This window comes from Erpetoichthys calabaricus, chromosome 1, assembly GCF_900747795.2.
Source record: "Erpetoichthys calabaricus chromosome 1, fErpCal1.3, whole genome shotgun sequence".
Lineage (NCBI taxonomy): Eukaryota > Metazoa > Chordata > Cladistia > Polypteriformes > Polypteridae > Erpetoichthys > Erpetoichthys calabaricus.
The window spans coordinates 189047469-189063015 of NC_041394.2; the positions used below are offsets into that span (position 1 = coordinate 189047469).

Below are 15547 nucleotides of genomic sequence, written 5' to 3' on the forward strand. Positions count from 1 at the left end.
CAAGTCGTCCCCCAATGCCCCCCCCCCCCCCCATTACTAATATGGGTAAGGCCCCCAAAATGTGTGTGTCAAGTGAATTGGCAGACCAAAGTGTAGGTGTGTGCCGTGTGATGAACTGGCACAGTGACCAGGAGGTTGTCAGGAAAGGCATCCCAAGACCCAGAACTTGACTAACTTGTTTTCAAACCTACTCTGTTTATTTAAAATGACCGTGTCTGACTACTATTATAGATTTATAAAGAATACAAGCTTCACATCACTTCAGACGTGTTCATTTTTAAAATTTGTAAGCATACTGCTCATGTATAACGTCATTTTGTCTTAACAGTACTGTAAAGAGAACTGGTTAGGGTCTGTGACCCCAGGTACTTCTGGCTTAAAGTGACCCCTTGGTCTCTCTCGTGTGGGTTGCCCTCAGTTTAAATTTTATATCAGACATATACGTGGACTTTTAGTTTTATATATTAAACTCAACATCTTTATTTAACAGAGAATATTTACACAAATTTTCTACTGAGAATGGATGGGTGGAAAAAAGTATGTCAGAGGTATGTGAAGATGCTGAAAAGGCAGTGTCAGTTCATTGATACAGCCCCACACCAATTACTCCATGTTGCGATACGGTTAAAGACTTACTGTAAAATGGACTGAAAATACTGAATTACACCCTAAAAATAATATGCATGTTTTTGTACTGCACTACTAAAACTACATAACCTAAATAAATGTGATATTCAAGTATATATACAGGCTAGCTGCCAAATAAATATTTTATTTGTATACAGAATAATATGAACAAGATTTTTCATTTTATTTGTTTAGAAGTTAACAAAAATCAACATTTACACTTTCTGTAATAAAAACACAACTAATCCAGCAGTTGTCCATATCATCTGGTTTTGAGACACTTCAAATTCAAATTTATTCAAATTCCTGAAAATTCTTTAAAATATGGTAAAATCTGCATAGTCAATAAGAATGGATACCTTCATAAAAAAACAAAAAAAAACAAACAGTATACAGTAACTCTGATTTTTATTAAAAGGCACCAGGTCAGGATGTTTGCTGGAAAAGAAAAAAAAAAAGAACAAAATTACTAAGTAAGTAAGACTGAAAATTTCTAAATGCAACTACCTTATTCACTTAATACATAGTCACTGCCTGGATTCTCGAAAGATTGAATTCTATTCCAATATATGTAAAATGGGAAAAATCTATGTTTTTTTTGGCTACACAGGAAAAATAAACAAACAAAAAGAGAAATTAAATTCTGATTTCTGCCCTGAAATAGTTTTCTACATAGTGGGCTGCAAGAAAGAGAATCAAACTACCCAGTAACTGTCATGAGCCAGCTCTGCATAAAGTGTTAGTGAGTCGATATCTGTAAACCTTTCTAAGCTGGCCACATGTTCCACACATATATACACCACACAGGGGCCATGGGAGACTATCTCAATGTATTTTTTACTCCACTCTTTGCTGTATTTCTGTAATATACAGATGAAAGCAGATGCTCTTCTGTACTTTCCATTCAATGTATTTGCTTCCTTAGCTTTCCTGTTACCCACACTTCAGCTATACGTAAGGTTTACTATTGTAGACACATTGGAGCTGTGGTGTCGTGGAGCTGTTAATGTCATCTCTGGCTATAAATAGAAAGTTACAGTTTTCAATTATGTGATGTTAAATGACAGTTGGTTTACACATAAACACTTGCAACCTGAAATTTCATAAGGTGAGAAGTGAAGTAAATGGATTCTAGCGTCATCTTGATATTGCTACGTTTCTCACAAAATTTCAGTCAGAGCTTTTTAAAGGTTCTGCATACCTGAAGAGCACGGTTTTTGGTCTCAATGGGTAAAAATAAGGCAGCAGCCACACAGGCAAGACAAGCAATGGCAAATGGACACAAAGCTGTTATTACAGACTTAGATATTAGAACCTGCAAAACATCACAGAAAATGGTGTTATTTATCAGGTAAAATTAATGGAAATTGCACCTGAATTACTCTGTTCATGAAGTAGACGTCTCATTTAACACTACTCTGTAACAGTATCGCAGAATTCATGTTATTAATAATCTGTCATAATCTGTTCTAGGATTGTGGGGAGATGTGGCCTATTAGGATGGAAACGGCATGGATGCATGTCGCTGAACCCCAGATGCACATATTTTCTTTTAACCATTGGAGTAATACATTATATAACACGACATCCAAATTACTGCTTGTTGAAAAACACTAAACACTACTTTTACTAAGAGCTGGTTACAAACGTTGCCACTTTTGATCTTAATTAGAGCTTATTTTGTCAGAAGAAGTCATACACCACTTGCCTGTGCTATAAAGGGTGCTATCATCCCTCCTAAACGACTGCATGCAGTGCAGGCCCCCATTCCTACAGAACGGATTGAAGTTGGATAGACCTGGAAAGAAGAATACAAATGTCTGCAGTTAACAGCACTACAGAGTAGTCATTACTTTGCATAATAGGAAATCTGTGATGTCAACATTACACTAAGTAGTCAGTGTCGAGATCTGATCCAAAACTCAAAGAACAAAATGTTAATATTAGCAAAAAATCTCCTGAAAAACTGTGCTGTCAATCTCCATTTATTTCTTTGCTTGCATAACTGCTGATCTAAGGAAAACCATCATGAAGGGCCATGTTTTTTATATTTGTGGAGATAAAAGTTTTTCTGCAAGCACACCTTACAGTTCTACAAATTCATGAATTTACCACTACATACCGTGATGCAGTTATCCTGAATGAATACCTACCACCTAGAGTTATTACATTAAAATGTTGTATTGAATATTAAACATGCTATGATAACCTGAAACACATCCGAAGGTTAAATTCACCACAGTTTTGACTTCTTGGTAAAAATCTAAAATATTCCATAGTTAACTATTTAGGAAAGCAATAGCAAGTAAAAGTATATAATTAACATTCAAGATAACATTACAGATGCAATATGGGGTACTCACCTCTGCAGTATATATGTAAACAGTGTTAAAATTGGCAGACACCAGGGAACGGAGAATAAAAAGCAAAGCAGTAAATCCTGCACTGAAAAACAGGAAAAGTCATCATGTATATAAATGTCATTATCTATTGTGAGGGATGGCCGGCAAAAACAGGAAAAGTCATCATATATATATATATATATAAATGTCATTATCTATTGTGAGGGATGGCCGGCAGTTTATCCTGGCCAACACCCCCAGGCCGCTAGAGGGAGTCCTCCCTACAACATGGAGGTGCCCTGAATTCCCACAGGGCATTATGGACAATGGAGTTCAGCTGCACAGCCCTGCTGGATACCGTGGGGGCCGCCAGGGGACGCTGCAGGGAGGCACGAGTGTTTCTATTATAGCCCAGAAGTACTACCTCATCACGGGGACGGAAGAAATGAAGTACTTCCAGGCTGAAGAATAAGAAGAGTTTTCATCTGACCCGGAAGTGCTATGGCATCACATGGACTGAAGAACAGAAGCACTTCCGGGTCGGCGACTACAAAAAGGATTGTGGGAAAACCAGCAGGCTGATAGGAGGGAGTGTGACAGAGCTGCTGAGTAAAGAGGAGGATTAATTATTGTTTATTGTTGATTTATTGGGTATTGTGGAGGTGCTTTGTGCACATTTTTGTTATAATAAATTCATTATTGGGAATTTTACCTGGTGTTTGGACGTATTGTCTGCGGGTTTGGAGGTGTGACAGCGCCCCCTACTGTCACACTATATAAATAAAAGCTTGTTACCACATTGTGCAAAACAGCTAGACAAAGTTTGTAAAATTTAGAAGGTATAAAGAACCCAACTCAGAACACTGGCTACTGTTGATGGCCATTCCAAGATAAAATTGTGGCTATAAATTCACAAATTCACAAAAAAAAAAAAAAAAAAAAGGTGATCACTTGAGGTGCAAGGTTGACAACAAACACAATCCATCACCTGCAGCATTTAGCTAGATGGAAAAAATAAATACCTATGAGAGGAAGAACTAAACGTGAAGCGCCAATAGTCCTATCCTTTACCTCAAGTCTTCAAAAACTGTGTAAACTAAAAGTCACTGAGGCAATTTTAAGCATTGCAATAAAGATTAACCAGTACTCATCCCCACATTCACTTAATTCCATCTCCTTACTCATTCACTTCAAAAGACTTCAGACCCCTGTCAATGTCTTCTTCACCTAAACTATTATCATCACGCAAGACCAGACTTCCAGAATAGAAGATACGAAGCCCTGCCTGATCTGCTTCTCCTGTAGCCAGCATTGCTGGACACTGCTAAGAATGAGTAGATTCAGGGATCTGTTTATTTGTACACCTAACGTCATTTAAAAAAAGCGCTGCACTACATGCATTACCAGATATTTTTAACATTTAAGACTGAAGTCAGGAAACACTTCTGTATTTTCCCCAGCAAAGTAAACACCTTCAAGCAATGATTTTCAGGGCTACAGGCTTATGTTAACATGAATGGTGTGAAAAGGAAATTAGGCCTTCATCAGGGCTGACTAAGGAGGACTGTGAAGGATTACTTCGGATGAAAAACACATCATGGCTGCTACTGTTACACTCACTCCCTACTAGTACATCTTCCTGTTACACTGACCTCCTGTCTCATTCAATAACAGCAGCATTAAGATTTTCATAACAGAACCATAGGTCTCCAAACAGCTACAATACGACTAACTGTGCTTAAAGGGGAAACTGAGAATTTTTTAAAAAGAAGGGTAAGATTGGGTAGGCTGGATGAATTGAATGACCTCCTATCAGTTGTTAAAACTTTGTATATTTTTATATTTCAGTTGCTTTGGACACTTAAATCAAAGACAAATGCATTAGGGCAAAGGTAAGACATGGACCTGTGTGTAAATCAAAATTGTAAAGCTTCCATGATTCAATGCTAAAATGTCAAACACTATTATTTCTTCTTTCAATGTTATTTCTAATTCAGTTTTAATTACAGTTTACCCATGTAAAGAACAGGTAACTTTTCATTTTAGATACAAAATGCAGATGTCCATATTACTTTCAGTTTGCAGCCTTAATTCGCTTTGTTCTTTCAGTAAATTGCCAAAATGTAAATATGTCTATCACTACAATATTTCTTTAAAATTTAATTATATCTCAAATTTTAAGTACTATGTTGGAAACCATTTAAACCGAGTAATGAACAGGTACTGTACATCAGCTAGTTTAGATATAAATGCAAATTTCTAAATAGTCAGAATTACCTAGTTCTTTTTCAATAATGTAAAGCAATCACATAATTACTTTAGAAACAGGGACTTTAATAATGTAAATATTTTAATACAACTTTAATATGAACACCTTTATTCCTGTTTTTAATTCTTTATTCCAAAGAAAAATAAAATGTAAACATATAGGTTGCTAGAATGTACTAGCAGTTTACTATACCTTGTTGTACAAATATTAAGCAGTAAGAAAAATACTCCTGTCAAAGCCATGGATAATGCCAAACAGAATCTCCTTCCGAATACATTCAGCATTAGTATATTCACAGGTACAACTATGTGTGGAAACAAAATAAAAATTAAAAATATGAATAAGGGAAGGCAGCTAGCTTAAGTATCATGCACAATTCTTTTAAACAAAAGCACCTTGTTTGACAAGAAGAGGTAATGCAACTTATCAGCTGTTTACCTAATGTTTCAAGACAAGATTAATCAGATTATTAAAACTGTAATATGAGCTCAAGCACTTCACATTCTTTATAAAAAATGAAATGGCTGTGATGGAAATTAGCATTCTTTTGGAAAGGAGTAAGTGCACACTTTCTAGTGAATAAAGGAACCTGTGGGTAGGGCTTATCGTGCAGTTAAAACTTTAAGAGTAGACAAGGAAAGTGATTGAAAATGTACTAAGAAATACAAAATCCACCATACAGCTGAAAGGTTATGAAATGAAGCTTAGCTTTAGGACTGGTAAGGATTAAGATGTACACATTTTAGTGTAGGAAAATCATCTGTATTAGGCATTTGTAGATTTGACAAACATGCAAAAGGTAGTTAAATACTAAGACACTGAGAAACTTGTGGATGAAACATTACAGTGAACTAGGTAATTACTGGCAATGATCCTATGGAGTATAAAATATACTGTAGATGCACACACACATCAAGTGTATGGATTTATTTCAGTCCTTATAGCAGTATTATTTTGTATTCTGAACAGTGTGAATTGTCAATTTTATTCAGCAGTGGCATTATTCGTATTTGCCTGTATATAATTCATGTTTGGTGTAAATAGTATTAGTACTTGGAACGCTTCATCTTTGCTACCTGCAGAATTATTTCAAATGATGCTGATGTATATAGAAGTGCAGACTTTGACCTGAATACCATCTGTGAACGGCAGATATTTCAATGAGGAAGCGGTGATATTATGAAAGTGACAGAGACTGTGATCAGAGAAGTGTGAAAGACTGCTTTGTGACCTACAGGGTACCAATAACTTTGTATCAGACACTATTGTACTCTGATGGGTGGGGATCATAAACCATACAGAACGGATATTGTAATTGTTACATTTTCTCCGAAAAAAACAAAAAAACATTCATTTAATAGCAGCAACACATGTAAAAGAAACAGACATTGAATTATGTTTCAGAAACATAATTTAACACTATTCCAGTTTTCTCACTCACTCTTTGGGATGCTATTCTCAAAATTCAAATTTAATGTCTTCAAAAATGAACTGAGGATTTTCTCCCAACCTCCCCATAACAAGAAAATACAGGGAAGATTTCAGTCCAGTTATTATTTTGAAAAGTATCTGGCAGAACAATAATTTACAGAGGATTTTTGTAAACACTGGCAGGATGGTTAACATTTTTTAATAGAGAGGGAGACATGCTGCATTTGCCAACTGCTACTCTCAACTTGCAGACAAATGTGCAAATCAAGTTTGCACAGCACATCAGCACTTAAACAGAACTTCAGTGACAATTCATTTCTTTACATGTTATACATTTTAAACTTTATCAAGTGAAACCCAATGCATTTTAATTTAGATTTTAGTTTAATGTAGGTCACTCAAGTGTAATGTAATATGTAAAACTAATAAATATGTAATAAAATAGAATTTCTCACATGCTATTTCCCCAAGGGTGCTAATTAACATTGTGTAGTATTCTGAAGTTCCAAACATATGACAATAACAAGGAGCACTGTCTGAGTTTAGCACCTTGGGGGGGTGGTCAGCGTTGGTAACACAAAGCAGCTTTCGCTCCAATAGCTCTGAGCTAGCCAATATGGCACCATAGTAAGAAAAAGAGGTCACAACCCTGAAAAAGTTAAAAAAAAAAAAATAATAATAATAATAAACATCAATGTTGTTGCAATTTGTAAATCAAAATGGAAAGACGGGAAGTTACAGTGGGTTAACCTAATCACACAGTATGATAAAATTAAATAGAAGATGCAAAATTTCAAATTGTAACATACCTTTGTTTAAAAAAATATCAGGGTGCATGTTTTAAGGAAACACAGATTAAAATGAACAAATTATATTTTTTGCACAAATATACATTACGGTAAGCAGTTCCTAACAATGTCTCATTAGTTGTACGGCAAGTGTTTTACAAGCATACTGTATAAGTGCATGCTGCGTTATTAGCTTCCAAGCAACACCACCATGTAAATAGCAGCAGCGTATTAATCTAGGGAGTGTATGATAAATTAAAAAAAAAATTTACAGACCAAATCTTTGATTGTTTCTGAATAAAGAGTAAACATTTTTCATAAAATGTTTCATTATGGTAATAGATTCTTCATAGCAAGAGAGGAAAATACACAAAATGACCACAGCCATCTGCTTAATATTGGGGAGTCTCAAACATCCTTGATCAATATTGGATGCAATTAACAATTTATAAAAGTATAATTTAACATATCTTGTAAATAGGTAGTATATCCTCAAAACTTAAACTGAATAACATTAATATCAAGGTAAAGGCAAATAATTTACTTATTTAAAGGAATGTGGAATCTTTTGGATAGAACTATTAAGTTACATGAAAGTTTGATCATGCTTATGAAGTATATTACAATAAACTGTGCTGGCATAATGACTGTTAATAATTACAGGACACACAATTGCTTCTCCTGCATGTGCTTTTGTTATGTGGTAATTACAGAAGTATTACTTCACAAAGATTACAAAATGTGCCTATGAAGTAAATGTAAGAGAAGAAACCTATTTTGTAGAATGCTGCCAAAAATTAACAGAAGAAATGGTCTTAGTATTACTTCTAAACTGTACAAATATAGAAAATTGGTACAAGATACAATTGCTTAATCACACATATCAAATAACTAAGGCATATTAAGAAAAATTACACTATTAAAATGGAATAGATTCAGTACCATGAATACCACATTATAAGCGTTGTCCTCCGGTAAGTGGAATCCATTAAGTCAAGGAAATGCCCTCGCCTTTCCTGTAAATTAAAATAATACACTATATAGGATAAAGTTATTGATTACAGCTTTGCTTAAATGCTATACATTAGCTACTTCTTAACATTTATCTTAAATGACATTCTGTAGTAGCATTCAATGCTATTGACTATCCAATATATAAAGCTGAATATGTGTTTGTCAGGGATGAAAACCCACACCATTAAGCCTATATCACTGAATTTTGCACAGATTTCTCATTTGTATAAGGAAACACTATAGGCTAGTGTTTTATTTTAAAATTTAGTTGGCACCTCCATCCAAAGCAACGCCAGTAGGTGCACCCAACCTGGGCAGCATCAATTAGTAACATCAAATGATTGAAGACACAATTTCAATGGCTCTGAAACATCAATGTAAATTGAAAAACCTATCTGAAATTATCCCCATCCATTCAGTTCATAAGCCAGAGAACACAAACATGAAACAGCTGATTTTCCTTTTTGTTTTGTTTTTTTCTGTCTTGGAATAAGCAATTACCCTATCTCTGCAATTCTTGTGTTTAATAATAAATGTCTTCAAACATAACATGACCTTCTTGAAAGAATTCAGTCCAATTGTGGGTCAAAAAGGACCAAAGGAATCCCAGCAGTACTGGGCAATAAGCAGAATACAATACTCCATAGGATGCCATTCTGTTGCAGATGCCTCTAACACACTTACACAGGGCCTATCTTTGTATTATTCTATTAAAAAAATGTTTGACTCAGTTTAAGTGTAGCAGCCAAGTCAAGCTGGGGAGCAGCCAGGTGTTACGTAGGCGACCCCTTGGCCTGGTCCAGCCACTTGGGTCCCCAACAATGAGGATCTTATGAGCCAGATCACCCTCGGGGGAAAACGCGCCACATGGCCGTAGTGCCGTAACTGACGCTCCCTTACAATGCAGGTAATGTGCCTCATTCAGGACTCCATGAACAACCACTCATTCGACACAAAGTCAAACCAACGGTACTCAAGGATTTTCCGGAAAGACACAGTACCAAAGGAGTTTAGTCTTCGTCTCCGGTCACTGGATAGCGTCAATGTCTTGCAACCATATAGCAAGACAGGAAGCACCAGGACTCTAAAGACTTGGACCTTTGTCCTTTTGCATAGATATCGGGACACACACCCACACACCCCTTTCCAGTGACCTCAAGACCCCCCCATGCTCTTCCAATCCGTCTACTGACTTCACAGGAAGAGTCACCAGAGACATGAATGTCACTGCCAAGATAAGTAAACCTCCCTATACCAAACAGCTTATATTAAATTTGCCAAAATTAAAGTAAATGTTAATTATATAAGAAACCATCACACCAAAAGCAAGAATAGGATCAACTAGAATCTTGATTCACATTAGTTGTGTATGCAGAAACTTTTAGCCTTTATTTCTTACCACAATTGGCTCTACCAGTCTTCCTTCCGGCAAAGAGGAACGATTCATTTTGGCAATGTGTTCCAGGGTTTTAACAGCTTCCTTTGTATTTCCTGCTGAAACATTGTATCTGGCAGATTCAGGAATAAACTGGGGACAAAGTGATAAGAATGATTTTATTTTAAAGGAAGCTTTACAAAATGATACAGGTCTGGTATAAAACAAGAATGCAGAAAACAAAATGACAAGAAACTGAATGTAAAAATAGCTCCTTTGTGTTGTGGCTCATTACATTGACCACATTATGAGCTCCAACACATTTTATCTTGGAGATACTAAATATAAATAAATAAGAATGGGGAAGGGAGGTTCGTCTCAAGTTAACATACAGTATGTTCTAACATGATGCATAACTGTAATCAGCCTACATTCAGCTTAATCACTTTGTAAAGTGAATTTGTACATTTATTTTTTACTTTATATGCATTTCTCCCTTGTCTGGGGTCCTGCTTTCTTCCACCAACTGAAACTATTGCAACCCTTATGCCCCTTGATTTATTCTGTGCTTTGTTTATACCTATTCTTTGTGACAGCTGCAGATGACACATCAAAAGACATGGTCTTCAGTCTCTCGTGTTGACAGAGAAAGCCCCATTCTTTAAACTTACAAAGGGTAATGAAGCCAGCTATTAATATGGCATCTTAATGTGTATTCTTGACAATAAAGTGACTTTTGAGATCTTGAGCGGCTGGATAATATAGAATACCATTGCATTACACTGTCCAAGAATTTCACTTTCAATACCAAAACAAACAGAACAAATAGAAGCAAAAAATAAATACAATGGTTTTACAAGTGTCTCCATTTACTTGAAGATTACATCCAGACAACAATTTCCCATAATTAAATACATTTCAAAGGGTCATCTGTTATTTATATACTGCATATACAGTAAATATTATGGTAATATTATTTTACCAGTTTACAAGAAATCTGAAATGCATGTGATTTTGATTATTTTATTACCTTAAACAGAACAATTAAGATTATGCTGGGAATTGTTGAAATTCTTATCAACCATCGCCATCCAAAAGAAGGAATAATTGCAAATGCCAGGACAATTACAAGCAATGAGCCAATTAGCCAAAATATCTGCAGAGGAATTAAATTAATGGTTTGTAATGTAAGTTTATTTTAAACAATTATATAATAAACATTCTAAATATGAATAACATCTGTACATTTCATCTTGTTACAAACAATCTACAGACATAACTTTATACAGCAATTACAGTGGATTCAGAAAGTATTCAGATCCCTTCACTTTCTGCACATTTGTGTATTGAAGTTTATTTTAAATTGATAAATTTGCCATTTTTGCCCATCAATCTGCACTCAATAACCCATAATAACAGAGAGAGAACATGTTTTCAGAAAGACGTGCAAATGTTTTAAAAATTAAATCAGAACCTGTTGGAAGGACACCCATCTCAGCAGCACTCTATCAATTAAATGTTTATGGTACAGCGACTTGACTGAAACTACTCTTAAGTAAAAGGAATATTGGAGTTTGAGAGAATGAGGAAAAATGTGACAAAAATGGAACTCTTTGGGCAGAACTTCAAGCACTGTGTCTGGCAAAGACCAGGCACTACTTGCCCAATTCCCAATCAGAAACACCGATAGCAGCTTTTCCAGCAGTGGTAGCGGGGCTTAATCTCTACAGCATTGGCATTTTTCGCTTACATTCCCTGCATGTGCACCGTGAATCACCAAGCCAAAATATATAGTTACACGGTATAAATTTCCCTTACTCTGCCTATCCAATTCTCTCTCTCTCTCTCTCTTTTTTTGACCTTGTTTCAGGTCTGTTGAAGCTCCTAACTGGTGAATTATGGCTCATGAAGAAAAGGTTCAGCAGTGAGGAAAAACAGTTAATTACTATACACTGAAAGTATAAAATGTTTCTGTAAATCCTTAGAAAACTTAAAATTTAACTGGAAAAATGAGATTTAGTACCCAAGGGAAAAAACTGTAGCATTCATTACGGTATCCATCAGTAGCCACATCTCTGGGAGTGTATATGTGTATTATGGCCTCTTAAAAATGAAAAAAAAAATACAAAAATAAAATAAAATAAAAATTATACCTTATCCAAAACAATATGGATAGCCATTTTTCAATATGTGATATGACACGTTGTGACTCAGTTCTCAGTAACATTCCTGGTTTTGAACTGGATGGTTTATCTTGTACCCCACTAACCACCACTGGGGAATGTGATTTAACTCTTTGAGGGCTGAATTATTTTTCCAAAAAACTCAAGTTTTCTGTAAAGCACACAAAGCAATGGTTTCACTCATAAATCAACATAAAACATCTGTTGCTATGTGCTGTGGCTGTTGCTAGCACATGTTCGGCATCACAGCTGGATGCCAGTGGTAGTGGTCTCAGTGTGACGCAATATGGTTTGTACCTCTTGTCATCATAAGTGGTGGTCCTCCCAGGTGAATGCTGCTGTAGGTGCATCAGCTACACGAAAGTGTTCAGCACCAAAATCAGCTGGGGACCAGTCAGATGATGCTGGTACCTCACTTTTGTTTTTTGATATCCATCTCCAGATCACTTGCATCAAACTCGGAGTCTGACAAGTAAGAGTCCTATTCAACGAAATTACGTACAACATCCATGGCGTATTTTGATTTGCACATTCGCTTTGGTCTCTCGCCAGATGTCGATGCCATTTTAGAGGTTTTTGCTCTTCGCTACTCAAGCATGTACAGGGAATCGAGGTTAAATCAAAAAGCTATGTAAGTTTCCTTCTAGCAAAGAGAGTCGAACTGAAATGCAAGGGTGGGTTTTGTCATAGTTTACAGCTGATTACCGTCCTCTACCCCTGAATTTTGACAAAAGTCGACATCAGCCCTAAAAGAGTTAAGAAAAAAAACAAAGTTTGCAGAGAAAATGAATGTAGGCTATGATTGTGAAAAATATCTTTGACCAAATTGTCAGGCTTGGGTCATAAGTTTGCACAGAAACACAGGAGGTTGTAGAGACAGGAACTTTATTCAAACACTACAAACAAACATATGTCTCTTTTTCAAAAGTTTAAATGTGCTCCTTGACAAGACACAGATGACAGTTCCGTCTCACAATTAAAAGAATGCAAACATATCTTCCTCTTCAAAGGAGTGCGTGACAGGTGCAGGAAATGTCAGCGAGAGAGAAAAGCAATCAAAAACTGACAGGTGCTGTTCGGACTTTTAAGTATGTGAAGTACCACGCGATAGATCGACCACAAGTAAGCCCAGCAAGCAAGGGAGCAATGTGAAGGTAGTCTTTCAGCATTTTTTTAGAGGGGCATCCGCAACCTTTAGGGGTGTGATCAGCCCCCCAGCTCACAAAATATATTATTTAAATAAACCTGGAACACATTGTGAGCATTTACTCATAACCTACAGACACATACAATGCAAAACCAAAATATACTCCGCCCAATGTCAGGACATTATTGTATTTTCAAAGCAGGTACATGTCACTCCTATATTATACAAAGTTTCTGAGCTGTTTCCTCTGGAACTTCATTCTTCTTATATGACTACACAAAAGAGCCAGCTTCCTCACTAACACCTTAAAGAACATTTTCCAACATTTTGTTGCTCTTGTCTTGCTACTGTAGCTCCTTAATTTCTCTGGCTGCTGAAAAACGTAATTCTCAATCAGACCTCAATTATCTCTGACCACATTAGTTTTCATAGGGAAACTGACAAACAAATTATGATAACCTCATAACCTTAAACTTGCTGAAGGCAATCTAATGGAAACCATGAAAATACCTTTGATAGTTGTTAATACTGTATCAATAAATATGATTTGCATTCTCATTTATTTAAGGCCTTATTTGAATTTCTTTAATACTGCTTTTACACAGTATGTTGTGTTCTGTATATACGATGGAGGTTTTTTCAATCATCTATTCTTTGAGGTATTATTTTCAATTGCCTATTAACTTTTCATAGTCTTGCCAACAATGCCAATGTTTTCTTCAAATCTTAATTTTTAACAAGCTGCCTTGGACAAAGTTATTAGATAAATAAATAATAAGTGCATTATCATGTGTTCTGCCATATACTCTAGCCATATAGACTTAAATGTTGCAGAAGGTAAGTACATGCTACAAGACTGAAGGCAGTACAAACCAAGCTCCTTTTTCAAAGTGGGCTTACAAAATCAAAATCAATTTAATTTCCATATCACAGTGTGTACAACTAATAACCACAATTAGCATCACAATGGCTCTGCTTCAAAAGGGAGTATTTTTAATACTGTATTTGACAAACAGCTTAATCCAAGTGATTTACAAGGTCAGCATATGATATACAGTACATTAACTGTTTAGTGTTCACAGATTTTTTTTTACAGCCATAACACAAACAGGTTAAATGACTTGCTCAGACACACACAGTGAAGCAAGGGAGGGGGAAAAAAGCCTACACTAGTGCTTTACCCATTACACGACACTGTCTGCTTTTAATGATTTAATACATCAATAAGACCCTGAAGACAAATCAATGTTGAATTAATCAATATTACATTGTCCAACTCTTACATACTGTATTTGCTGGATGGATGTTTTTGATTTATGTACAAAATGTTTCTTATTGCACAGATGCAAACAATAAACATGGTATGTATATTTAAACAGTACTTTTAGTAGGCTGAACTCAAGCAATGAACTAATCACCTAGTAAGAAGAAATGGGAATGAATAGGTTTATCATATACATAAAGCCTGTTTGAATCAAACAAATCATTTACTTCAAATAAATTAATGAGTATGTCCAATCTAATATATATCATCTCATTTTAGTTGTAAAATGCATAATCTTTAAATACCGTTGCCAAGGGCAGTAAGGAGCTTCTGTATTTAGCTGGCATAAATTCAGTTTTTAAAACAAACCTGAGAACACACAAAATGTCTGTTAGTGACCAAATCAAAGTTTATCTGTAAAAGATATTTTCTATACAATCCACACGTACAGCAGAATAACATGAAAACAAAATTATATGATACCAAAATTAGATTTTTCAAAATATGCTTTTTCAGCTATTTGAAACATGAATTAATCTAACATAGGAAGAAAATGAAACACAAACTTTTCCCAATATGTTTTTTATATTAAAATACATTTTTCAAATTGAAAATGATGTTGGCAATTTGTTCTGAATACAAATGTTTCAACAACTTTAAATATAGATGTTAACAACCAATAAAACCAAATGAAAATGCAATGTAAAATATATTAGTGATAAAGTAATACACCAGGTCAAGTTCAACATAATTTGGTAATACTAAACCTGAAAACTATAGACTGTATATCATAATCAACTTGCAGTTAAAAATGAAGACCAAGATTTTAGATAACGCAGTTAATCAGGAAAACAGCATTGCTTGGGAAAAAACAAGGTCAGTGTCCAACCAAACTCGAAACAAATGTACATAAAAATAAATTAGGATTAGTATTAATATTATTAAACCAAGTAATTTTAAAACTTTGTTGGTCTTGGTTGAATTTTAAAGTTGTAATTTCTTTAAACACATACTAAAGTCATGCAATCACCATACACTGAATAAAAAATAAATGATTAAAAATAAATCATCCTTATATGGCTATAAGATTTTTTTTTTTTTTTTTTT

At 35.1% G+C, this 15547-nt stretch overlaps 1 protein-coding gene across 6 annotated transcripts in view; it reads right to left on the reverse strand.

The window, feature by feature from the left end:
- Window positions 1–745: 745 nt before the first annotated feature.
- The window catches only part of svopl (SVOP-like), a 54752-nt gene continuing 39950 nt past the window's right edge, over window positions 746–15547 (reverse strand). For 4 of the 6 annotated variants that reach the window (XM_051931787.1, XM_051934847.1, XM_051928695.1 and 1 more), the window contains 9 exons: window positions 14746–14809; window positions 10877–11002; window positions 9871–9999; window positions 8400–8473; window positions 7125–7318; window positions 5431–5542; window positions 2991–3072; window positions 1829–2425; window positions 746–1065 (listed from right to left, as the gene is read on the reverse strand). In XM_051931787.1, the coding sequence (XP_051787747.1) occupies window positions 2321–2425; window positions 2991–3072; window positions 5431–5542; window positions 7125–7318; window positions 8400–8473; window positions 9871–9999; window positions 10877–11002; window positions 14746–14809 (886 nt within the window). In that variant the 3' untranslated portion in view covers window positions 746–1065; window positions 1829–2320. Of the gene's footprint in view, window positions 1066–1828; window positions 2426–2990; window positions 3073–5430; window positions 5543–7124; window positions 7319–8399; window positions 8474–9870; window positions 10000–10876; window positions 11003–14745; window positions 14810–15547 lie in introns of those variants that run through there. The other 2 variants (XM_051920273.1, XM_051922552.1) reach the window with 2 other exon arrangements.